We start from the raw sequence: 25,636 nt of genomic DNA, 5'->3' as shown, positions 1-25,636 counted from the left end.
CATGGTTTGGGTGATAATGAGAGTACATTTTATTTTCTGTGCTGGGTGTTCCTGACTGATAGATCGTTTGGGGGTCTGGAACGAGCACCTGCGATCTCCTAGGGCCTTCATGGCCTGTTCTAGGAAGGCTGCTTCAAGGAAGCAGCTGGAAGGACAGGTAGAACAGGAGGCAGTGTCTTCACCTGCTATAACGTGCTGTGTCTTTGCAGAAAGGAGAAGCTGATGCCATGAGCTTAGATGGAGGCTTCGTCTACATAGCGGGCCAGTGCGGTCTAGTGCCTGTTCTGGCAGAGAACTACAGTAAGTGGAGTGGGTGCCTCTGAGTGTTTTATTTCCTCTGGGCCAGTGAGAAGAGATGAGAAAATCATAGCCTGATTCACACCACAGTGGCCATAAAGCTCTTACTTACTGAGCACCTCCTACTTCCTGGCTCTGGGCTCCCCGCTCATCTCTAATCCCCACAGTCATCTCAAAGGACAGAATCTTCTATCATACCTTCCATCAGGGGGATAGGAGGCTTGGAACTGGGAAGTTCTGACTAAAAGTGACCTCTCTGCATGGGGTGCCTGGGTGGCTTAGTCAGTTAATCGTCCGACTTTCGCTTAGGTCATGATCTCACGGTTCGTGGGTTCGAGCCCCGCGTTGGGCTCTGTGCTGACTGCCAGCTCAGAGCCTGGAGCCTATTTCAGTCTGTGATTCCCTCTCTCTCTGACCCTCCCCTGCTCACGCTGTCTCTCTCTCTCTCCTAGAAATAAATAAAACATTAAAAAAAATAAATTAATTAAATAAATAAAAGTGACCTCTCTGCAGAGGACAGCTGGGATTCTCAGCTGGGATTCCTGGAAGGTCTTCTTGCTTCCCCAAATCACTTCTGTTGTCTCAGTGTAGGGATTTAAGTATAGCCGGCAAGGACCACTGTGGCCACAGGTCGAAACAGAGCAGGAAACCTGAAATGGGCAATTTTTGGCTAACTTGCAGAGGCCAGTGAGTGAAAGTGAACTTGAATTATCCAGACAGCCTGGACTGTTTGGAAACTTGGTAATATGTAGATTGCTTTCCTGGCTTTTAAAAAAAATTCTGAGCTGCACATAGAAATGGCTGACTTTCAATGAATAAATGTTTAATGACTTCTTCATTTTTTCCTCCAGAAACTCAAGGCTCTCACTGTGACAGCACACCAGAGAAAGGTGAGTTGGGACTGGTAACCTCAGGAGTTTCTTACTACTTTTGGGAAAGGGTAAGGTATATTTAAATTCAAATCAAAAGTACTTAAGGCAATAGAAGAGACCAATATTTAAAATGCAAAAGAACCATTGAAGGATGATAATTGATAATTACTTTTTTACACTTGCTAGGACTTACATGCAGGATTTCTCCTTTAATCCTATTAAGTAGGTGATATCATCCTTTAAGGATGCCATAAGTGGACCAATAGCTCACAAAGGTTACAAGTTGTCTAGGCTTCTATATCCAGCAAGCAAACTTACGCTGTCCCCACCTCCCCACCACTCCCAACTCTTTGTATTACATGAGGCCTGGACAGTTTTAGATGAGAGTTAGCACCAGGAGTCTTGCTTATATGTGCCTGGCAGAGAGGCTCACAGGCAGATGTCAAGGAGCATGAAATTATCCAGCTTCCCAGCCAGGGCTGGGCCCAGGAACTCAGGCCAGTTTGGCTCTCAGTTAATGTTCTGGTGGGGACGGATCTAGAAAAATGGGATAGGAGGGGCACCCCAGTGGCTTAGTCGGTTAAGTGTCTGACTTCAGCTCAGGTCATGATCTCACTGTTAGTGGGTTTGAGCCCCGCGTCGGGCTCTGTGCTGACAGCTAGCTCAGAGCCTGGAGCCTGTCTAAGGATTTTGTCTCCCTCTCTCTCTGACCCTCCCCTGCTCAAGCTGTCTCTCTCTCTCTCAGAAATAAATAAAAAAACATTTTTAAAAAAGAAAAAAAAGAAAAATGGGATAGGAACAAGACTGAATTTCTGGCCAAGGTGATCACTGGGTCCCAGAGCTCCAGTGCTCAGACCTCTACAGCCATTTTCCAGCCATTAGTGCACAAGTCTGTCCTTGCAACTTCCTTGGTATAACCTTTCAGCCTCTCCCCCTTATTCAAGGAGCCAGACTCTTTAGCTGAAAATCTTACTCCACAGATAAGGCTTCTCTGTTTTCTGGTGTTAACAGTTGACTGAATTAATTAAACTGGAAAGTTGAAATCAGGAGTTGATACTCTATTCACAGTTTAAGGAGTAGCATGTATTTCCTGCTACAGATGGCAGTTGACTTGATTTTTCTACTTCACATACTTATTTTGGTACAAACCTGTATTCTCTTTATGGCCAGAATATTCCCTGCAGTTTATCTGGTCATTTACTACTCTTTCCTAATTTGACTGTATAAAATGTTGGAGTCACATGTGTTCTTCAGTATCCATTCCTCTGATATTCCACAGTGGATGGTGAGTTGCTGGCTTATAACTTTAGTAGTTTTATGCATTTATACCCACTTATATACCAACCATTGCTCTGATGATGATATTTTCTTACTATTTTGTTTTTTAAGTTCAGAATAATCTCCATCTGACAGAATGACTGGTACTTCATCTCAGTCTTGCTTTTTAATTTTATAAAATTAATCTATTTATTTCGAGAGAGCGAGAGAGCGCGCGCGCGCGAGAGAGATCATGAGTGGGGGGAGGCAAAGAGAGAGAGGGAGAGACAGAATCCCAAGCAGGGCCTGCACTGTGAACACAGAGCCTGACATGGACTTCAAATTCATGAACCTTGACATCATGACCTGAGCCAAAATCAAGAGTCAGACACAAAAACAACTGAGCCACCCAGGCACCCCTTGTTTTGTTTCTTGTAAGTAGGCTCCATGCCCAATGTGGGGCTTGAATTCATAACCCTGAGATCAAGAGTTGCATGCTCTACTGACTGAGCCATCCAGGTGCTACATCTCAGTCAGTTATTGGGAAGACCCTTTCTTTTTTTAATTTTTTTTTTTAATGTTTTTTTATTTATTTCTAGGAGAGAGAGAGAGAGACAGCATGAGCAGGGGAGGGTCAGAGAGAGAGGGAGTCACAGACTGAAACAGGCTCCAGGCTCTGAGCTGGCAGTCAGCACAGAGCCTGACGTGGGGCCCGAACCCACGAACCGCGAGATCATGACCTAAGCGAAAGTCGGACGCTTAACCGACTAAGCCACCCAGGCGCCCCGGGAAGACCCTTTCAAAGGCAGAAGGAATGATTCAGGATAATTTTGCTTCCATAGGGAAATGGCAGATTTCGATTGCAGACAGACACTCTGGAAGGCCCAAAGGTGTTAATACTTTCTTTTTTGGTGTCTTTCTTATAGGATATCTTGCTGTGGCTGTGGTTAAAACATCAGCAGATGCCTCCCTCACCTGGAACAATCTGCAAGGCAGGAAGTCCTGCCACACTGCAGTAGACAGAACTGCTGGCTGGAACATCCCCATGGGCCTGCTCTACAACAGGATCAACAGCTGTGAATTTGGTAAGTGAATTTTGGGAGGGTGCTGTGATCAGGGCCAGGCTGGAAATAGGTATTCTAGAAATGAGTGGTTTTGTGCAAAAATGCTGTGGCCCTGGTTTTAAAACAGTAAAATTTGATTAAAATGAACCTTAAGGAGATATCTAAAAGGGACACAAGGGCTGGGGAGCTAAATAAGACTGGTTCTTTTTAGTTGCACAAAAGGCTTAAGTAAATATATGTTTACTTCTCTCTTTCATGAAAAAACCAGAGGTGAGCAGTCCATGGCTGCTATGGTCACTAGAAGCCCAGGCTCCTTCTCTCTTTCTGCTCCACCATTCTGAGCATGGGGCCTCTGTCTGCAAGGTCAACCGTGGTAGCCATCACATCCATAATTCAGGCAGCCTCAAGGAGCAAGGAATAAAGGCAACTTGAAGTGTAATGCCACCTGCTACCACTTTATTAAAGGAGCTATCCAGGAAATCTAAATCAATTACTTCAAGTAACTTCTCATTGCTCAAAACTCAGGCACACAGTCACACTTAGCTGTAAAAGAGGTTTGAGAATGTCATCTTTTATTTGGGCATGTTTCTGTCCCAAATAAAACTAGAACTTTGTTCGAAAATTAAAAATAGAACTACCTATGATCTAGCAATTTCACTTCTGGGTATTTATCCAAAGGAAATGAAGGCACTAATTCAAAAAATTATATTCATCTCCAAGTTCATTGCAGCAGTATTTACAATAACCAAGACATGGAAACAGCCTAAGTGTCCACTGAAGAACAAATAGATAAAGAAAGTTTAAGATATATATATATATATACACACACATAAAACACTTGTATTCAGCCATGAAAAAGGAAGAAATATTGCCATTTGCAATAACATGGATGGACCCTGAAGTTATTATACTTAAGTGAAGGAATTTAGGTAGAGAAAGACAAATACTGCATAATCTCGCTTATATGTGGAATCTAAAAAATCCCAAGCTCATAGATATGGAGAACAGATTGACAGTTGCTAAAGGTGGGGGGGCGGGGCAATGGGGAAAATAGGTGAGGGGGCGAAAGATACAAGCTTCTAGGTATAATCTAAATAAGTCCTGGGAATGTAATGTACAGCGTGGGGACTATAGTTAATAAAACTGCTGCATTTTTCAAAGTTGCTAAGAAAGCAGATCTTAAAATTCTCATCACATGAAAAAAAATTTTGTGACAATACATGGTGATGGATGTTAACTAAACTTATCGTGGGGATCATTTTGCAATATATTGCTACAGCAAATCATGTTGAACACCTGAAACTAATATGTAAACCATCTCCCAACTATCTCCCAATAAAAAATAATGGAGAAAAAAAAAAACGAACTAGATCTTTGTGACTAAGGAATAAGGGGAAATGGCTGTTGGGTGGACAGTACAATCCCTGCCACTGGGATTTCTAGGTAATGTGAGTGTGTGGGATCTTTGAATCTCTTTATGGTCTTGGCAGTTTCACTGCCAGCTCTCAGGCTCTTTCAAAGGGGTGAAAATCAGTTTACTCTCTGTGTCCACTAAGTATCTTCAGGTATGAGTTTAGTTCTGCCGCTGGAATATGTATATGTAAGTTAACCATAGACAAATTATTTTCTAATGGTTATTTGCATCAACTTCCTGAGTACTTCCTCCTTGCCACGTCCAGATATGTGTAACTGCTTTAAAAGGAAAGGCCTCTAAAGACAGTTATGAACCAGACAAGTCCTGTGTGTGAGGACTGGGAGATTAGACTACATTTCTGCGCTGGGGTGTTCTCTGACAGCAATTTGAGAGGAAGCAAAGTGTGGCTGGGATGATACCCAGGAAGCTCTGGCTCCCCACCAGCAAGGGCACTACCTCTGCTCTCCTGAGTTTCCTGGAAGTTTCACAGCCATCAGAGAGCAGCTGAGCTGTGAATAAGCAACCCCCATCTTAATTGAGTTTGGAGTTCTAAATTCTATTAAAGTCTCTTTTAAAAAGTAGCAATGGAAGGAAAATCTTGAAAACAGGTGGCACAAGCTCAGGGAGTAAAACCTTTTTATGTCAGTTTTATCCCCTTTTATGTCAATTTTCATGTCATTTCCTTCTCTTTTTAGATAAATGATGACACTATCAGGGAGCCCGTGGAATCCTCTCCACCTGACTTGTAATGCTCTACTGACTTCTATTCCCAGCGTCAATTAAGTTTTCTTTTAAAGCCTGGAGCCTGGCAGATCCTGACTTGGTGGCGTGGGGTCACAGAATGATTATGTTCCACTTATCCTGGGCCATACACACCTGTTATGTGTTAGATGAAGGCTACTCATTGGTTCAGGAAGAGCTGACTTCCTCTTGTCTTTCCACACAGATAAAATTTTCGATCAGAGCTGTGCTCCTGGATCTATGCGAAATTCCAGTCTCTGTGCTCTGTGTGTTGGCTCGGCAAATATGCCAGGAAAGGAGTGTCTTCCCAATAGCCATGAGAGATACTATGGTTACACGGGGGCTTTCAGGTGAGTCTTTTAATCCTGACACAAATATAATGATAAACCCAGCCCTGGCAAGATTGCTTTTGAGGAACTCAAGTGAGATTGTTATGTTCCTGGCCTGTTAGTCTTGCGTGTATTAGGGTGCCACATTTAGCAACTACATTTGAACCCTGTGTGAAGGAGCATCCAAGCACCCAAGGACATGATCTCCAGAACTGGCTGTCATAGCAAAGACTGACAGTACTGTGCAGATTAGGAGATCTCGATGGGGGGGGGGGGGGCGCGGGGAGGGGTCCCCTCAGAGGAAATTTGGCAGTGTCTGGAGATGTTTTTGATGATCAAATGGGACTGGGGGGAGGGTGCTACTGGCTCTAATTGGTAGAGGCTGCTAAACATATTACACACACAGGACAGCATCCTACAAGAAAGAATGGTATGGCTCAAAATGTCATTACTGCGAAGGTGAGGAAACCCTGCCAAGGTTGAATACAGGAGTCAGGAGTCTGGCTCATGCTTTTCCAGGCGCCCACCTCTGGGGAACCTATAGGCATACTCACCTGGAAATATACAAAAGTAACTTACATGATTCCTACATTCCCAACTGCATTTGTTATTTATATAAAGATGTCTGTGCACCTTATGACCTTATTGCTTTTTAACTGTCTTTTCTAATTCGGTCTTGTGTTAGTAGTTCATGAGTCCATCAACTGCACAATAATGGTGGTATTCTAACTGAACTTCTCAGTAGTGAAGTAGAAAAGAAAGGGTATCCTAATTCTCCGGTTAGAGCCACCTTGTGAGTTAGTGCAAATACAATTCACAGTCCACAGATTCCCAGTTTTTACAAAGTAGAGTGTGAGTAAGAAGTCACTGTATTGGGACACTGTCCCTCAAATATCTCCAGGGAAATGCTGTAGCTCTATTGGAGAAACTATGCCAGAACTTAGCATTCAGTGTATGGAAATGAGACTGTATAACCACAAAGCTAATTGGAGGTTTTGTTTTCTTTTCTTTATTACTTATATTAGTAATATGTAAGATTAGTGATAGAATGGGAGTCACAATTGCTGGTATCAGATGGCTAGCCCTGGATCTATAAAGTGGCCCTCCTGAATAACAGATGTGTCTCTCTGACCTTCTCTTTTCTCTTTCTCTCTCTCTCTCTCTCTCTCTCTCTCTGACTCTCTGCAGGTGTCTGGTTGAGAAGGGAGACGTGGCCTTTGTGAAAGACCAGACTGTCATAGAGAACACTGACGGTATGTTTGTGTGCTCCTCTGTTCCCACAAATTGGGGTTGCTGGGTTCACTTATGGTCAGGATGCCTTTGTGGAGTGTATGTACTCTGTAAGGCTCCAGAGCTCTGACCCTTGGCCTGTTTTTTCAGTGAAGAGAGAAGTGTTCACCTGGGTAGGCAGAATGGTACAGACCATGAGGTTCTTCTAGAGGCCCTGATTTCTCTCCCAGGAACCCTCCCATGGGTGCAGGCATTGCCTTTCCCCTAAATACTTCAGTGCACACTTCGTAGGAATGAGGACATTTTCTTACATATATACATTATAATTACCAAGATCAGGAAATTGATATTAACATGCATTTAATATTCACCATGTTCACAGCATGAATTATCCCCAAAAGGTCCTTTTTAAACTATTTCCTATATTTCTGGGTCTAATATATATATTCCAAATATATGCTAGGTCCACTGAAAAAAACCTAGAGACAATAGTACACCAGTGGGGATGAACACCAAGATCTTGGCTTCTAGAACCATTCTCCAATAGAAAGAGCCAGGGGCCCTTGGAAAAATAGCTGATTCTAGGGCTGGGACAGGAGAGATATAAGGTGAGCCTGGAACATCATGCTGAAGATTTTGGGATATATCAAAATATACAGGAGCCATTTTTAAGGATCCCCCCCCCACTGGCCAAGTCTGGGACATTTTGAGCACTAGAAGAAATAATAATGGTATTAAGATAATGACTTGTTGAATAAAATGGGAATACAGGATAATAATATCCTGTTTAAGCAAATGAGGATGAAGGGAAAGATCTTCCTTAGCGTAGAACAAGAACAAATGGAGGAATACTGCAATTATAAAGTTAAAAACACTATCATTTGCCAAACAATACAGTAATAATTGTTTCAAGCAAGAATCATCAATGGGAACTAAAACTAATGGGTGGATACTAGATGCTGTAACATTAAAAAAAACCTAGCAAAAATGTTTTTTAAAAGTTAGTAAGAATGAGCACTCCACCTGCCCCTGCCTGTCACTAACCTGCTACAGTCCAGGTAGGTATTACCTCGCTTCCTTTCTCACGTCCTTTCACCAAACCCCAGATCATCCCAGCAACTCATCTAGAATGAACTAGCTTAGCACCAGCTCCTCTGAGAATCCTTCCCAGTGGCATAACCCCATCCCACAACAGAATTTTCTATCCATATGACTAGTTTTATTGGGTTCATCTCATTCTGTAATACACCGTTGCTACAGAAACTCTTTTCGCTCTTTTTTCCCTTCTTTTATACCCCAACACTACGATAAGTGGCACAACAGAAGTTGCTAAGTACTTACTTGAAGGACTATTGTGTTGGCTAATTTTTCTTTCTTTTCTCCTATTACTTTTGCTTTTTCCTTTAAAGGCTGCCCTTTTTCCTATGTCTCGAGTATTACAAGATTGGTTCTTTGCCACCCCTTGTTTTTTTTAATTTTTTTTCCTTTGGTACTCTTCTGAGTAGGGTTTCTCTCTCTAGGTCTCACCTCTGCACCCTGTGATGACTCCAAAAGCCTTACCCGCTGAGGAGAATGTAGAGCAGAGGCCTAACCTCCCTTCTAAATGACACCCTGGAGTCTCTATTTGCCATGTGGTCACTTTTATATACAAAGTTCACTGGCACTGCAACCTTAACCTCTAGGAGTCCAAACTCCTCCCATTTTTCTCAAAATCCACTCCTCTTTCAGCCTCTATTCCTTTTGAGGGCTTTATCATCTGCCCTGACATTGGGCCTAGCGTAGTCTCCTGGTCTGTGTGTAACACAGGTTACACATGTAAAACTGTGCCTCCTCCAGCCAGCTCTCCCTAATGAATATGATCTCACCAAGCTGCTTCTCCGCTCACATAGCGTTTAGAAATAGAAACAGAAAATGTTAGGGGTGCCTGGGCGGCTCAGTCGGTTAAGCCTCCAAATTCGGCTCAGGTCATGATCATGTGGTCCGTGAGTTTAGGACCGCATCAGGCTCTGTGCTGCCAGCTCAGAGCCTGGAGCCTGCTTCAGATTCTGTGTCTCTCTCTCTCTGCCCCTCCCCTGCTCTTGCTCTCTGTCTCAAAAATATATAAACGTTAAAAAAAATTTTAAATATTTAAAAAAAAGTAAAAAAGAAAATGTTATTATCTGCATCTGGAATTGTTGCTTTTGGTATGTGTGCTATTTCCCCCTCTAATAAGACTGTCTTACAGAGGGCAGACAACATAGTATTGAATAAATACTTAAATTATGAAGTAGAACAGAATTGGTTTGGAGAGAATGATGGTGGGTTTAATTTGGAGGGAGCTGAGTTGAAGGGACTGGTAAGAAAGGGCAGGATAAATAAATGTTAGAAGGTGAGCAAAGATGTGTACAGTTACTCATGAGAGAGATGCAAGCAATTTGGAGTTTTCTATTAAAACTGTAAGTCTATATTTAGGGAGAGTGGGAAAAGAGGTATTTTTTCTTTACATATAAATAATGTACAGCTTAATGATAGCTAATTCATGCATCAGTTGTTCAATTAAATAAAATTAAAGGAAAATTAAATTAAGAAAAAGCTTGCCTTTTAGATGAGAAGTAAAAACTAGGAAACTATATTTATTTGAGAATTGCCTCAGGAGGAAGGAGTGGAAACCTTGAAAATGGGTGAGATTTTCTTTTTTTCAGGGAGAATACAGAAACAATGATGGAGCTGAGAACAGGATATGGACCTGTATGCAGAGAAGCATGTGCACATTTCATGTAGAACCAGTATGAGCATGTCAGATTTAGAACACTGGTCCAGCTTACAAAATGGCCCCTGGGGAAGTTCTTTTGTTTGCTGATGTCAGATTGCATTGCACAGAGGGTCACCTTCTTCCTGTGCTAAAGCAAGAAGTCCAGATGTTTTGGAATTTACTAGAATTAAAGATGTCTCTGAACATCATCCACAGAATATATTTCGCTTTCTCCTAGTTGGGTGGTGCAGGTTGGAAGGGGTAGTCATTAGGAATTCTTAGTTGAGTGTTGAATCTGTTGAATTGGACCTATATACATGTGAGTGTCTCTTCCTCTCCACACCACTGTGACCCTAGTGTGTGCACTTCTGCTGGCCAATGGCTCAAGGTCAGGTCCTTCACATGCCAGTGGGTTGGTTATGTCCCCTCAGTGAGGGTGCCTGACCAAAGCTATCAGCTGTGGCTGACCTACCTTCTCTGTCCCCAGGAAAAAACAATGAAGATTGGGCTAAGAATCTGAAGATAGGTGATTTTAAGCTGCTGTGTCCTGATGGCACGAGGAAGAATGTGGAACAGTATGACAACTGCTACCTAGCCCGAGCCCCGAACCATGCTGTGGTCTCACGGAAAGATATGGCAGCTTGTGTTAGGGAGACGTTAATTGAGCAGCAGGTATGGACAAGCCAGGACCTCCCATTCTTTCTTCCTGGGTGTGTGTGGATTATTTGGGGGAGTTCAGTGCTAAGCACAGCTGCCACTCCAGCATTCTCTTTCTGGAAACTAGAATTGGGAGGCTGTCGATTGTGGAACGGGATCTCCCAGGCCCAGGTCTGCTTGTATCTCCAGGTCACTAGAGATTAGTTCCCATGTGATCCACTGGTTCTTGGGTCCATGCATCTACTTTCTTGTTCACCCTTAACCTTGCTCTGTGGTACTCTCGTTTTCTCTACTTCTATCCTTTTTCAAAATGAAGGAGAGTAATCCTATGTCCCAGCCCTGCTTGATATGTCATGAAAGGTGGACTGTATTTCTCTTGTTTAGAGAGACTGAGAACCATTTCAACAGCCAGAAAAACACAGGACCTCCATCCTCAGGGATCTTGTCCTCTGGGGAGAACAAGCAACCCATGGGCAACCTTGTTGTGGGGTGGGGAGAGGCTGCCTGAGTATTCTAATCCTGAGAATCCTCTACCCACAAACAACAGCTCCTCTTTCTCCTCAGCAACAGCTTCCTGCCTGCCATTAGTTTTCTTTAAAAAACAAAATGAAGATAGCATATTTTCGTGAGTCCTCTTAAGGTAGATGATAATAATAATGAGCATTTAATGAACATTACTTAGGTGCTAGATGGAACGTTAAACTTTTTGTAATTATCATTTCACTTACAATCCTACAAGGCCTAGAGTTAAGGCTCTTGCCCAAGACAGGATCAAAGATGCAGTCAAACATGAAATTTAACAATTATCTGTACCACCCCTTGTTGTGCTCACGTTTAACATCTTCTTTGATAGTAAAGCTTGGAAAGAACATGTTTCTGTCCTCTCAGTTCCTGGAAGCAGACCCCGAGGCCACAGTCAATGAAGTGGGGAAGAGATCGGGGAAGTCAGGGGTGACTAGGTGGGTGGGAGGGACTTCCCAGAGGAGGTGAGACTAGGATGGACCCTACAGAAGACATTGGGGCCTCATGAAAGCATGAAAGTAGGGCCAAAATGGGTGGATGCCAAGCGAGGGATATGGAAACATCCTGAGGTATCCTCTGCAGCTTCCCTTTCTTCCCCAGGGCTGGTTGCCAGCTTTCATTCCCCTCAGCCTGATCCTTGCCTTCTCAGCTGCTCCCTGCCACACGCCCTCATGCATTTTCCCTCCATCTGACAGGCTTTGTTTGGAAAAACTGGAAATGACTGCTCGACCAAGTTCTGTATGTTCCACTCAGACACCAAGGACCTTCTATTCAAGGACGACACAACATGTTTGGCCAAACTTCCAGAAGGCACGACATATGAATCTTACTTAGGAAGAGAGTATGTCACGGCTGTTGCTAACCTGAGACAATGCTCCACCTCAAGTGAGTAGGAGGAACAGAAAGGGGGAAGCTGCCAAGCAAACATGGGTGGGGTTCCAGGTGGTGAGTAGAAAAGCAAGAGTGGGCTGTGGCCCTCTGGGGATGTCCAATAGACAAGACGAGATGATGAGAGAACACCGTAATCCCAGCACATGTGAAACGCTTCCTGTAGGGGCAGATGGTAAGGTGGAGACAGGCTCAGGGTACTAAGGCAATGAACTGCCCAGACATGAAGAATTCCATGGTATTACTAGGAAAAGGAAGAGGTTGTATGTACCCAATGCTCATTCTCTGCAGTAAACTCCTTTTTAAAAATTTTTAAAAATTGTTTATTTATTGATTTTGAGAGAGAGAATCCCAAGCAAGATCCACATGTTGAGCCCGACATAGGGCTCAATCTCACGACTGTGAGATCATGACCTGAGCCAAAATCAAGAGTGGAATGCTTAACTGATTGAGCCACTCAAGCACCCCTACTAAACTCCTTTTTATATAGAGCTGCACTGTTCAACATAGTAGCCTCTAAATATCTATGGCTATTTAAATTTAATTAAAATTAAACAAAATTTAAAAATTTAGATCAATTAAAATTAAACAAAATTAAAAATTTAGTTCCTCAGCTATACCAGCCCAATTCAAGCGTTCAGTAGCTACATGTAGCTCCAGATAGTGAGCAAACAGAACATTTCCATCATCACAGAAAATTCCCTTACACAGCACTGCTTTTGAGAACTTGAACAATGACAAGTTTTATAGCCATAAAGTTGCTATACCTACTGCTCATTGAGAACACCAGTTTTCTAAGACTTAAAATCACAATAAAACACACCTTTGCACTATAACTATGCTGGACATCACTGAATCCCTTGAAGTCATTTGGAAGATGTGGGAGAATAACATATGGATGGAGGGAGGTTATTCTCTAACTCCTGTGTGCATACAAGTGAGCCATGGTCCTTAAAATACTGATTCATAGCCCTGGGGATACTGATTCAGCAGGTCTGTGCCAGGCTCCTATAGTTCCAACGTAAGGACCGTGCTTACCCACAGCCACTGTTGTGAGCACCCAGGTTACATTTACCTAACCTATATCTTCCATAAGGGGAGAAAGTCTGGGTTTGCTATTCTCTGCTCCTTCACCAGCCCCTAGCTTGGAAACTGGCATGTTCTAGGTTCCTTACCTGACTAAAGAGGTCAGAGAGGAGTCCCACCAGGCTCCTTCCAGCTACATGGATTTAGGTGTGGGAACCCTGCCTATAAGACACAGGTGGGGGATGATACAAGGCAGGAAAACCATGTTACCATCCTTAGTGCACAGTGTTGCCCAGAAAGACAAAGGACCTTAGTGCACAGTATTGCCCAGGAAAGACACTTGGGCAGGCAACTGGAGAAGGCCACTGGGAGAATGGCCTAGTCCACCCATAGACCCCTAGTGAGTCTGAGAGAATCAGGCTTAACTGTTCATTCTGTTTTGTATCAGGCTTAACTGTTCATTCACCCAACAGAAAATAAATATAAATAGATTTTGACTGTCCTACCTCTCTTCTCTGCTCCACAGAACTCCTGGAGGCCTGTACTTTCCACAAAGATTAAAATTCAAGAGGTGGAGCCACAGCAGATGGAGGTGGGAGCTCATGTGACCCATACCCATAAGCTTCCCTTTGGGTCCCGCTGGCTTGAGTGGTTTGTTTGGCTTCGCAGTTTGGCGGTTGTACCTCTGCAGAGCATAAAATAAAAATTATTATTGGTGTTATCTTTTAAAAACTTCATTCTTTTCTAAATGTTTGGCTTGGAAGGATTTGTTTTTAAATACTACCTGACTAAATACATTTGCAACTGTGCCCTTCTTTCAGAGCTCAAGTTCATCTGATGTCTTCCACAGCTTTGATTGTGGTGCCACAGCCACAGTCCAAGTAGGAATTCTTTCTGAAAAGGGTCTTCATGGTCACTGTAACAGAATCAAGTGTATGTGGCTGTGCGTGTGTGTGTGTGTGTGTGTGTGTGTGTGTGTGTGTGTGTTAGCAGGGAGGAGGCAGGAAGCAAAATGCTGAATGAGTTATTGAAATGGAGTGTTCAGTGGAGTACGGCTATTTTTGCCTTGAAAAAAATAGAAGATTTATATATTTAAAAAAATTTTAATGAATTTTATCAGGTATATGTGAGGTCCTGATTCTAACGGGTTGGAAAAGTGAATTCCTGGAACATCTGAAAATTATCACTTGATTCTGATTTCCACAGCAGTCACTGCCCTATCTCCTTTCCTTCTGAAAGGTGGAGGCTCACTCTTTCCATGCCTCACTTATTAAAAGCTCAACACACAGAAATCAGTTTTCTGTTCTACTCACTTCCCTGCAGCTACCTTGGCCAATGTTACGACCTATCTGCCATCTGTAAAAACCAATTTTAATTCTTTCATTCTTAAGTCTGTTTACTGCACTTGCTATGGCTGACTGCTCACTCTTCCTGGAAACTCTCCCCAACTTCTCGGACATGGCAGCTGTCTGCTTTGGCTCCTATCCCTCTCTGTCCATTTGTGGTCTTACTGTGGGCTCATCCTGCCAGCCCTGAAGTTGTAGGGACATCTTCCTGGGCTTCTTTCCTTGATCCAATGCTCTTCTCACTTTCTAGCTAACACCCCCCCCCCCAGCCCCAAGCAATGTGAATGACTGGGCCACCTACATCTATAAGTGTATTCCTGGCCCCTGCTCCAGCGTTCCCAAATTCCTACCTCTTCCTGCCTATGGATCTGTACTACACTGTTCTCACAGCAATCAGAAGCCCGACAAATAGAAAACAGAGGGGATCATCTTGCTCCTTCCCTCTCCTGCTTCCATAACTGTCCAGCTGTCATTTCCATATATTTCACAACAGCTGAAGACACAGTCTTCTATCTGCTCACAGGAGTCATAAACCAAGGAGTCAAATTTCAATTCATTGTTTTCCCTCACTCTGTGTCCAATGCCAGCAGGTTCTGTTGATTTTGCCTTCTAAGCAACTCTCCAGTTTGCCCCTTTATTACTTCACTCCTACTACAGCCTCAGTTTACATTCGGGCAGAGCCATAGATGGGGGATTTCTGGACACAGTAGTTCATATCTCTAACAGAATGCTGGGTCCGCTTTGCAGTCAAGACCTGATGTTGACCTTTTTATACACAGCTTTGAGTCTATCAACACCCTGCCTTATTTGATGTTCACCTAAACTCAACCCTTACCCTAAATCCTATAATAACTCTTTACATTTGTTTGGTTGAAACAGTTCCTCTGGGGTCTTATTGCAATAAGCCAACAAAGCTAATTTTTGTCAACAATGTGCTGAGTGTCTACCACAAGCCTGACACTGTTCTAGTGACTGTAAATGCAGCTATGCATACTATAGACTCTTAAAATGATTTCTGCTTATTTGATTTATTCCTCTCTCTAGACTGTCTTATCAGTATAGATGTACAGAAAAATGTCTGAAGTAATGTTCATCAGATACTACAGGCATAAATCTGACGTGATTTGTAGCTTTCTTTGATCTTTCATAATTCCTTGGATTTTTAATATGTCACACGTCTCATTTTAATTCTTTTAGAAAAATCATCTAAGCATTTTTTTTTCCAAAGAAAGAAAGAGGTAACCCAGAGTATGGGAATCACATGATTGGTGTCCCCAAGTCTGAGATCATTTCCATTGTGCTTTGGAGCTATTGGGAGTAGAAGAAGAGGGAAAAATGTGTCTGGAGAATGAGATTTTTAATTAATGGAAGAGAGGGAAAATGGTCTCACTATGTTTGTGTCATTATAACTCTCTTCATTTGCCATTTGAATAAAAAAGCAGAGCACTTTTAGCAAGCAGCAGTCAGTATCTGCCTGTCCTTTCTCTAGGTTCATCTCCACACACCTCCTGGAAGCATGTGTTGATGGAGATGTGAGAGGACAGGAAACGGCTGATCCCCTCCTGCTCTCATTCCTAAGAATGGCATTTCTTCTGCCTTTACCCAGGAAACATACTGGGGAAAAAAGTCTGTGTCTTGTTAAACAATTCTTTCGTCATTCCCAAATTTTACCACCAAGGCAGCTCTTCTTCATTCACATAGCTCTGACCAAAAATTCTTATACAGTTAGTACAGTTATGGTGAGCAATCTCCTATTTGCCCCTTCCTCCTTCCCTGCATTTTTGCTCCTCACAGAGGAAATAATGGTTATTATAAAGGACCTATGTGGGGGTGTGTGGGGGTGTGTGGGGGAGAGGGGTGTGGGTATGTGTGTGTGCACGCATGCATTGGGTAGTAGACACTGAGCAGGAACCAGGACCATAAGAAAGAAAAAAGAGAATGTGGGAAAATTATTGTCAGTTCTGATAGTTTTAATTGTTAATGCTAATTTAAAATAAAGTAGCTAGTTTACTTTCTTTAGCCTCACATCCTAAAAATCCTTTCTTAATCTGGAGTGACTATTGCCTACATTTATCAACGGAATGCCTGGAAAATGAGTTGTACTATGCTAGAGCATATAGTTAAGCATAAAGGAGCCCAACTGCCTGGGCTTAATGGATAAGTTACTTAACCCCCGCCTCAGTTTGCCTCTGTAAAATTGGAATAATGGATCACTGTGAAGATTAAACAAATTAATAAATTAAAATTATTTAAAACAATGTTTGGCACTAGCAAGCACTCATTGGTGTTGACAATAATCTTCATTACCCACTCTCTTCTCTGTCTGCCACAATTCTGCTTCCATACCACACCCCTACCCCCACACTTACCTCACTGTTCCCTCTGAGCTCACTTTTCATTCAAGCCCCTCTGTTACAAGACATGCTGCTGACCACTTCCAGGATATGTTTTACCCCTTTGTCACTGATTTTTCCTTCTTAGGCTTCTCTGCATGTTCCTTTCTCCTCACTTTCCATTCTCTCCATGATTTTAATGACATTAAATTATGGTTAACACTAAGGTGAAAATATAGCACCTATTGCTGAAACTTTACATTTGTTTACTGGACCACCAGCTTAATATAAGATTTCAGAATTCTCAGATGTGGCAGACTATGAGTCTGGAGTTCATTCTGTCTTGTCCAGTAAGAGAGTGGACACAGAATGGAATATGAGAGAGGCTAATGGCCGAGAGGAGACAAGAGCCCCGCACAGGAGTTTCATCTCCATATTTATTGAGTGCTCAAGATCTTACCCATGTGGTGAACGTGAAGAAAACAAGGTCTTACCCACGTGGTGAACGTGAAGAAAATAAGATCTTACATATGTGTTGAATGTGAAGAATATAATCAGATAGTAATCATTAATGTGTGTGTAAGAAGTAAAGGATCTGGGGGGGCAAGTGGGGTTTGTGATGAAGGTACATTGGCACCAGATGGGAAGTAATCTCCGGCAGGTGATACAACAAGATACTCATGATCCTATCACAGTATCTGGCTACCTAACCTCGGGCACTTTTGCCCCATGGTGGCAGCTTTCCGCCCTAAGCTTTTTTCTAACCCATTTATGTAAGTAGAACCTATTTCCTTACACTCAAAGGCATCTGAAACTCAATATATATAAAACAGAAGAAGTTTTCATTCTGGTTATGCCCTCAGCCCCAAAGTCCCTCTCTAATTCACTTTATGCACTCTGATCTTTCTAGTACCCCACACCAACTGCTTCAAATGCAGTCCTGATAACCCTCCCTTTTAACTCAGCATAATTAATTAATCACCACATTCTCTATATTTTCCTTCTACACACCTTTCAAGTCTGTAGCCTCCTTTCCACACCTACCTCTGTTCCTTCAGACCCTGTGCATCTTTTGCCATAACACTGAATCAGCACCCAGCTGGTCTCCCTGCCTCAGTCTCACCTCTCTCAAATCACAGTTTTCCATTTATCTGCCAGTCATCTATATTACCCCCATTTGACACTTCTTATTGCATTCTGGATAAAGTCTAGGCTCCTCAGCATAACACACAATCCCTTCAGGTCATTCCTGCCAACCTTTCCTACTTCATCTCCTGCCACTTCTGCAGAAATGATACCAGCTTCATGACAGACTGCAAAAGGGTAGCACCTAAGCTGGCCACTTCTGGCCCCATTGGTGTTTTATTTGGGCGACACGTTGTCGTTGTTTTTTTCAATGTTTTTCATGACTTGGTGAAATTTGAAAAATGGAACATTTCCCTTTCTGGCTTCTCTGGAAAAACTGGAAGGACGGGCCACTTTGGTCCCATATATCTGCCTGGCATAGTGGCTGCCCACTCTGGACAGGAACGGCAGCTGCAGTTCTCAACAGCACCACCCCACGCTCTGATTTCCTGGTTGCTTCCCTCCATGTAGAAATCTCAGTTACAGCCCTAGATTTACGGTATAGGGGACACGGAATTGCTTATTTTCTTCTACACAGAGCTCTCTCCTTTTACATCTGCAGAGGCTAACTCATCCCTCACGCTCAGTTTCCGTCACGTTGCTCCAGGAGCTTTTCTCTGAACCTATGATAGACTAAGTGTCCCTTTCTGTACTCCCATATCGCGCCGTACATCCTCTGTCACATCCCACGCCTTATTATAGTCAGATGAAGTGTTTGTGTAGTGCTTGAGTTCCTCACAAGACTCACCTCGCAAAGGGAGTACTGGAAATCCTCAATGCAGATTTCTTAAGCCATTCATTTTATTTATCCATCATTCCATCAACAACTATGAAGAGGGTGACGGCATTTAACTCCTATATTAGGGCATAAGAATATCACTCGTGAAATACCTCTTGCTGGGTGGAAAGTGTCCATGGGAACTACAACTCCCATCAGGACTTTCGGGATCCCGGCTCCTGAAGGAAGAAATACAACATACGAACTACCACTCCCGTGATGCTCCGCTCCGGACGCCTGCGCAGAGCTCTGGGCCACGTTGCTTTCGCGACGCTGGAGAACCGCATCTCGGCCATGGCTTCTGCGGACTCGCGGCGGGTGGGGAATGGCGACAGTGTCAGGGGCGCGTTCCAGCCCTACCTAGACTCCTTGCGGCAAGAGCTGCAGCAGAGGGACCCGACCCTGCTGTCAGTCCTGGTGGCGCTTCTCGCGGTGCTGCTGACGCTGGGTAAAGAGAGGACGGTGGTTTTGGCGGGTGCACGGCGGGCGAGGTTCCGGGTTTGGACTGGGCTTTTGCAGACCGCTGACGGCTGCGAAGGCACCTGGGGGGCATCTGTAGAGGCAGAGTTACTTCTTACACCAGCCTGCCCTGTTACCTGAAGCAGCAGGAGTAGTGCAGCGTTAAAGAGGATGTCCTGTGACCCTTCGACGGCCTGGCCCTTGGGAGCACGGGTTATTCTACCTTCCTCAACTCCTTTTATGCCTGAGCGCGTGGTCCTTAACCCCACCCTCTCTTCCTTTCTTTGCTCTTATTACTAAGACTCTCGGGCTCTTCACTCCGAGTTTGCGTCCTGGGAACTGAGAATACACAGTTAGTAAGACAAGATTGCACTGGAGTCCACAGTCGGGATAGGGGATGTAGACACAGGAAGGTTGACAGTTGAGAGTGGCTGGCACTCAGTGGAGTCCCTAATGATAGACTGGGCGATTAGTTACACATGAGCTGGGGGCAAGGACGGTGATAAATAGGTTACACGTCGGAAGCCTGCGGGCATAACATTCCCCGTTTATGGGGAATCCAAGAACCGAGAAGTCCATTTACACAACGCAGGCCTTCCCACTGGTAACAACAACAATAACGATTATAATGGTGGTAAAAAAACAATAAAAAGGTCCAGCAGAATGAGGTGTTCTGTGGTAGACTTCTATTAACTTCCCTACCCCAATCATACAGGTGTACTATTGATACTACAAGGCATAATTTTGGTTGTTTTTCTCTCTTCCACAGTGTTCTGGAAGTTCATCCGGAGCAGAAGGAGCAGTCAAAGAGCCGTTCTTCTTGTCGGCCTTTGTGACTCTGGGAAAACATTGCTCTTTGTCAGAGTAAATGCTTTGATTTACCTCTCTCCTAAACTTAATGGGAAATTTTAGGCCATCCAGATATTGCTAGGAGGTCATAGTTCATTTTGGAAAGGAGGCTGATGGATGCTGATAACTTGGGGAGTTATTCTTGACTCACTTGAAAAGACTTGAAAAACTTGATAAGACTCTTGAAAAACTCATAAACTGCATATTTTTGGCCATTTCTATTTTCTTTCACTTGCCATACACTGATATTTAGTCCTTATCCCATTAGAGGGTTTTATGTAACCCTTCTCATGTGGTGTCCAAGGATGCTAGAAGAACGGAAGAGATAAAAGACAGAGATGTGTGTAGGGTGTATAATTTGTTGTGTAACAGACTCTTCTGAGAACTTGTTAAGGAAAATTTTTAAAAGATTGATTCTTTGACATATTGGACTACTTAGCCATCTTTTCACAAATACTTAATTAGTATTTTAAACGATTTTTTGTTACAGAGCATAGCAGAAGTTTTCTTCTTATTCTTCCTTTTGAGAGGATAAATTATTTCCTTTCTACTACAGAAATATAATTTATAGTCATTTGTGATGGTTAAAAATGTTTATGGAATGTTGGTAAATTTGGCCACTAACCATTTGAAAGTAGTCCCCCCCCCCCCGCCCCCACCCCATCCTTTCATTGTGGAGAGGGGAATGAAGATGCAATTAATTATAGATTTTTCTACAAGGGAAAAACAATATAGTCCTTTTCACTTGTTGCAAGAAATACTCCTTTATTTGACCCGACCCATCAGAGAGAACAAAATTAGTTTCTTTAGATTAGCTATATATTTACTCTGATCTTCCTCATATTGTTTTTTGTTTTTGTTTAACAGTTGTTAACTGGCCTTTACAGAGACACTCAGACGTCTATCACTGACAGCTCTGCTCTGTACAGAGTCAACAATACCAGGGTAAGGAGTTCTAGAATGTTTGAAGTCTGACAACTTTACTTTACTTTGGTCTGTCAGGAAAGGACATTTGTAGGATGAATTAGTCTAAGGGTGTAGGTACCATTCATACCTTATTTTTATGGATAAATAGAGTCCACGTGACATATTCTGCTCTCAGTCATCCAAGCCCCAGATTTAATCATACCATCCCCTGCTGTGTACCTCCTGCACACTCATGTTACATCACATTTTATTAGTTTTTGCTTTGTCTTCTTTCTAAATTTACCGTGAGTTCTTAAGGGTGAGCATTAAATCTTTTCTATTTTGAATAGGTAATATATGTAATGGGACAAAATTTCAAAAGGCTAAAAAGAATATTTGGTTTGTGGCACCTGGGTGGCCCAGTTGGTTGAGTGTCTGATGTCAGCTCAGTACATAATCTTGCAGTTTGTGAGTTCAAACCTGCATTAGTCTCTCTGCTGTCAGAGTAGAGCTTACTTTGGTTCTTCTGTCTCCTTCTTTGCCCCTCCCCCACTCATGTTTTTTCTCTCTCTCAAATAAATAAACATTTTTATAAAATAAGAGACTATTTGGTGAAAAGTAATTTTGCCTTTCCTGTCCCTGCTAGGTCTTCTCTTTAGAGGTAATAACTTACCATTTTACTGTGTACCCTTCAGATGGTCTATGTATATGCACATGTATCTGTGTACCCTTTAATTTTTCTCTTAAAGATTTTATTTCTAAGCAGTCTTTATTTTTAATTTTTTTTGTTTATTTATTTTTGAAGAAGAGAGACAGAGATAGAGTGTGAGCAGAAGAGGGGCAGAGAGAGAGACACAGAATCCAAAGCAGGCTCCAGGCTCTGAGCTGTCAGCACAGAGCCCAACACAGGGCTTGAACCCACAAACCGTGAGATCATGACCTGAGCCAAAGTCAGACTCTTAACCGACTGAGCAACTCAGTTGCCCCTTGAAGCAATCTTTATACCCAGCCTGGGGCTCAAACTCACAATCTCGTGATCAGGAGTCACACGCTCCATTAACTGAGCCAGCCAGGGACTTCAATTGTTTTCTTTTTTTCTAAATATTATTTTTGAGAGAGCGCACGTGTGTGTGTGTGAGTGAGGAAAGGGTACAAGGAGGGAGACAGGATCTGAAGCAGGCTCTCTACTAACAGCAGAGAGCCTGATGCAGGGCTCAAACTCATAAACTCTGAGGTGATGACCTGAGCCAAAGTCAGATGCTTAACCGACTGAGTTGCCCGGGTACCTCTTTTTTAATAGTCTGTTCTGCCCACTGTTTCTTGTTTTTTTTTTTTTTTTTTTTTTTTTTTTTTATTTTTTTTTTTTTTGTTGTGTTTTTTTTTTTTTTTTTATACACACAATGCTGCTTGGTTGATCTGTGAGCTGCACAGCATTTTATTTGTTGACTACCATTCAGTTAAGTTCTGATTTAATGAGAGTTCTGGTCACTGGCTGTTATACAGAAACCAACTTGATAGTTAACTAAGAAAAAATCAAANGCCAAAGTCAGATGCTTAACCGACTGAGTTGCCCGGGTACCTCTTTTTTAATAGTCTGTTCTGCCCACTTTTTTTTTTTTTTTTTTTTTTTTTTTTTTTTTTTTAACAATATGACTGATGTTGTTGGGTTTTTTCTCCCTCATTTATACACACAATGCTGCCTGGTTGATTTGTGAGCTGCACAGCATTCTATTAGGTGACTACCATTCAGTTAAGTTCTGATTTAATGAGAGTTCTGGTCACTGGCTGTTATACAGAAACCAACTTGATAGTTAACTAAGAAAAAATCAAATGGAGATTTGAAGAATTAGTGTGGAAAACGATAAAATATCTCATGAGTAATTTTTATATTGATTACATTTTGAAATGATATTTTCACTAATATCAACATCATATTTAATAATATGTTAGTTAAATAAAATATATAATAAAATTTTTAAAAAGCTCTTGATGAACATTTAGTTTGTTATAATCTTTTGCTTTTACAATGTTGCAATGGTTATCTTAAAGAGTGTACATGAGTATATTTCAAAAATACCAGTAAGGAATTGTGAAAAGGACTTTTTGTCTATCTATGTAGTCCCGGAATGTGGATAGTGACTGCCAAATCGATTATAATGCGTGATAAGTATTTGGTGAGTGGAGGAAAGGCTAGGGGGCTGGTTGGAGGGTAGATATATAGATGGATAAGTTAAAATGGTTATCTTAGAGACCTTTTCTCCTTTTCTGGTGCCTCTGGAATTAAACATTGTAAACAAAGATGAAGAAACATTCTTTTAAATGTCTTACAGAAATTTTTTTCATTTTTCAATAATAGCACTCTTTCTATCCCAGTCCTTTTTAAACTCTCAAGATTTTAGATTTTGAAAGTTCAGGTTTGGAAGCTCTTTAATTCTTGGAGCATTTGTGCCAGGTTTTTTAAGTGGGATACCCCAGGGTATACTTTAAACCTGTAGAATACCCGTTGGCCATGTGTAACTATTGAGCACCTCAAATATGACTAGTCCAAATTGAGGGGTGTTGTAAGTGTAAAGTATACACCAGATCTTAAACTTTGCATGAGGGGAAAAAAAAGTAAAATGTCAATAATTTCTTGATTTTATTTTTTACATGTTATAAAGATATTTTAGATATATTGGGTTAAATATAAAATTAACTTTACATATATCTTTTTTACTTTTTTAATACAGCTTTTGGAAAACTTAACATTATGTATGAAGCTTGCATATTTTTGTTTGGAATGTAGAACATTCCTCCCTTCTTTTTTTTACTTTTACTTCTCCCTCCCTCTCCCCCGCCCCAGTATGTTTTAGATCTAGTCCTCTCTCAATGTATCAGTAATATTCTTTCTGAATTGCTTATAGTGGTGTAGTGCTGATTATAAAATGTGGTAGTGGGTCCCAACCTGAGGTCTCTAGACTCTTAACAGTATTTTTTTTTTTTAATTAAAGCTAGCACACATAACTTTACCCATAAAAGACTACACAGACTAAGTGACAGGTCATAATGAATCCAGCTGTAATTATGTCACATCTGTGCATGACACCGACACCCTCCTGCTGAACAGTGGTTATGGCTGGCTTTGGATAAGGTAGAACTTTGGAGAAAGGTTCCATGGGCCTGATCAGTGTATCAGGATTATAGCAGAGAGTCTATGAGCAAAGCCATATCCACATTGAACCTGAGCTCAAGGCCTGGAGTGAATAGCCCTTAAGTGGATGCTTAATTAGTCAACTTAGGAGGGACACAGCCCCACCCTATTTCAATGTTTGACACAAAATATTGACATTTGGAACAAATAAGTTGTGTGTCTACTCGACATATTTAAAAATTATAGTGGAAATGTAAAGGAATGTTTTGTTACAAAGATTGGGGATCCCTGTAATGGTAGCATGCCAAGATAAAGTGTAGGTCATCTATTACTTTATTTACTTTGTGAACATTTACTACTATTTTCACATGTTTTTTTTTTTTTTTTTTTACAAATAGTTTATTGTCAAATTAGTTTCTACATAATATTTTCACATGTTTTTGTTTTTATTCATACTGGTATATTTCCCCAGCCTCATATGGACCACACTTCTGTGACTTCCCCCACAGGTCAGGTTTCTTATGTACCCTCAGAGCATTTATCAAAGTTGTAATTTTACATTTATATGTAATTTTAAATAATGTTGGTCTTTTTTTAGACTTTAAGTTTATTTATTTATCTTGAGACAGAACACATCTGCATGAGAGCACCTGAGCACTCAAGTCGGGGAGGGTAGAGAGAGGGAGAGAGAATCCCAAGCAGGCTCCAAGCTGTTAGCATAGAGCCTCATGTGGGGCTCGGTCTCCCGAACCATGAGATCATGACCTTAGCTGAAATCAAGAGTTGGACCCTTAATAGACTGATCTACCCAGGCACCCCTGTATTGATCTTTTATTATATTATATATTATAAACCCTGTTGGAACAAGGGTCATGTCTGTTTTTGCTCACTGTTAAATCCCTGGAGCCTCTACTAATGATTTATAAATAGAAGATGCTTTGTGAACTTTTGTTTGATTAATTAATTATGGTGAACATTTCTTTGGTTCATTAATAAATTGGACACTGTTCTAGTACTGGAAATCTGATATGAAAAGTTTATGTTGTGAATGTGAATCAGGACCACAGTATTCATTTAATGTTGTTTCTGCCATCCTTAGGGTACTAGCCTGACCTTGATTGATCTCCCTGGCCATGAGAGCTTGAGACTTCAATTCTTAGAACGTTTTAAGGCTTCAGCCAGGTAAGTAGGATTTAGAGTGAACTTGCCTAAATCTATATATCAAGGTCACCCATATTTGCCCTGGTGGTATTCAGGAGGCAGTCCAGTGCCCTACAGGGGGAAGCATGGACTAAGGGTCGACCATTTCTGGTTTGCAAGCCCACCTTTACTAGGATTTTATGAGGATTGTATGAGATGATTGAAAGTATTTCTCCAGAGTGTTCAGAAAGTTAACGCTTACCATGTTAATAAAATTTTCATTTCCTTTGAGGACGAATTGTAATTATGTGTAGAACTATTAAAATCTGAAAAAGGAATTTTAAAACTACGTGAAATCCTAGAAGTTATTTAATTTGAACATTACATATTTCTGTTTCTAAATTACCCAAATTTAATGGCTCAAAAGTACAAAACAGTATTTTTTATTTTTTTTATTTTTTTTTTTTTACAAATAGTTTATTGTCAAATTAGTTTCTACATAACACTCAGTGCTCATCCCCAAAGTGCCCTCCTCCATGCCC

The 25,636-nt window shown here is 41.7% G+C and overlaps 1 protein-coding gene across 1 annotated transcript in view; it reads left to right on the top strand.

The window, feature by feature from the left end:
* Positions 1–25,636, top strand: part of LOC120239523 (serotransferrin-like) — a 61,667-nt gene that overhangs the window by 12,233 nt on the left and 23,798 nt on the right. The window contains 12 exon segments of the mRNA XM_039243839.1: positions 210–300; positions 1,149–1,187; positions 3,353–3,511; positions 5,851–5,995; positions 7,163–7,227; positions 10,423–10,607; positions 11,810–11,999; positions 18,800–18,896; positions 18,898–19,058; positions 19,839–19,933; positions 20,786–20,863; positions 25,054–25,136. Of these exon segments, the coding sequence (XP_039099770.1) occupies positions 210–300; positions 1,149–1,187; positions 3,353–3,511; positions 5,851–5,995; positions 7,163–7,227; positions 10,423–10,607; positions 11,810–11,999; positions 18,800–18,896; positions 18,898–19,058; positions 19,839–19,933; positions 20,786–20,863; positions 25,054–25,136 (1,388 nt within the window).

Source organism: Hyaena hyaena, unplaced genomic scaffold, assembly GCF_003009895.1.
Source record: "Hyaena hyaena isolate Hyena2069 unplaced genomic scaffold, ASM300989v1 scaffold_234, whole genome shotgun sequence".
NCBI classification, from domain to species: Eukaryota; Metazoa; Chordata; class Mammalia; order Carnivora; family Hyaenidae; genus Hyaena; species Hyaena hyaena.
Note: the sequence above shows the minus strand (reverse complement) of the source record. Positions and strands in the feature narration are given on the sequence as shown.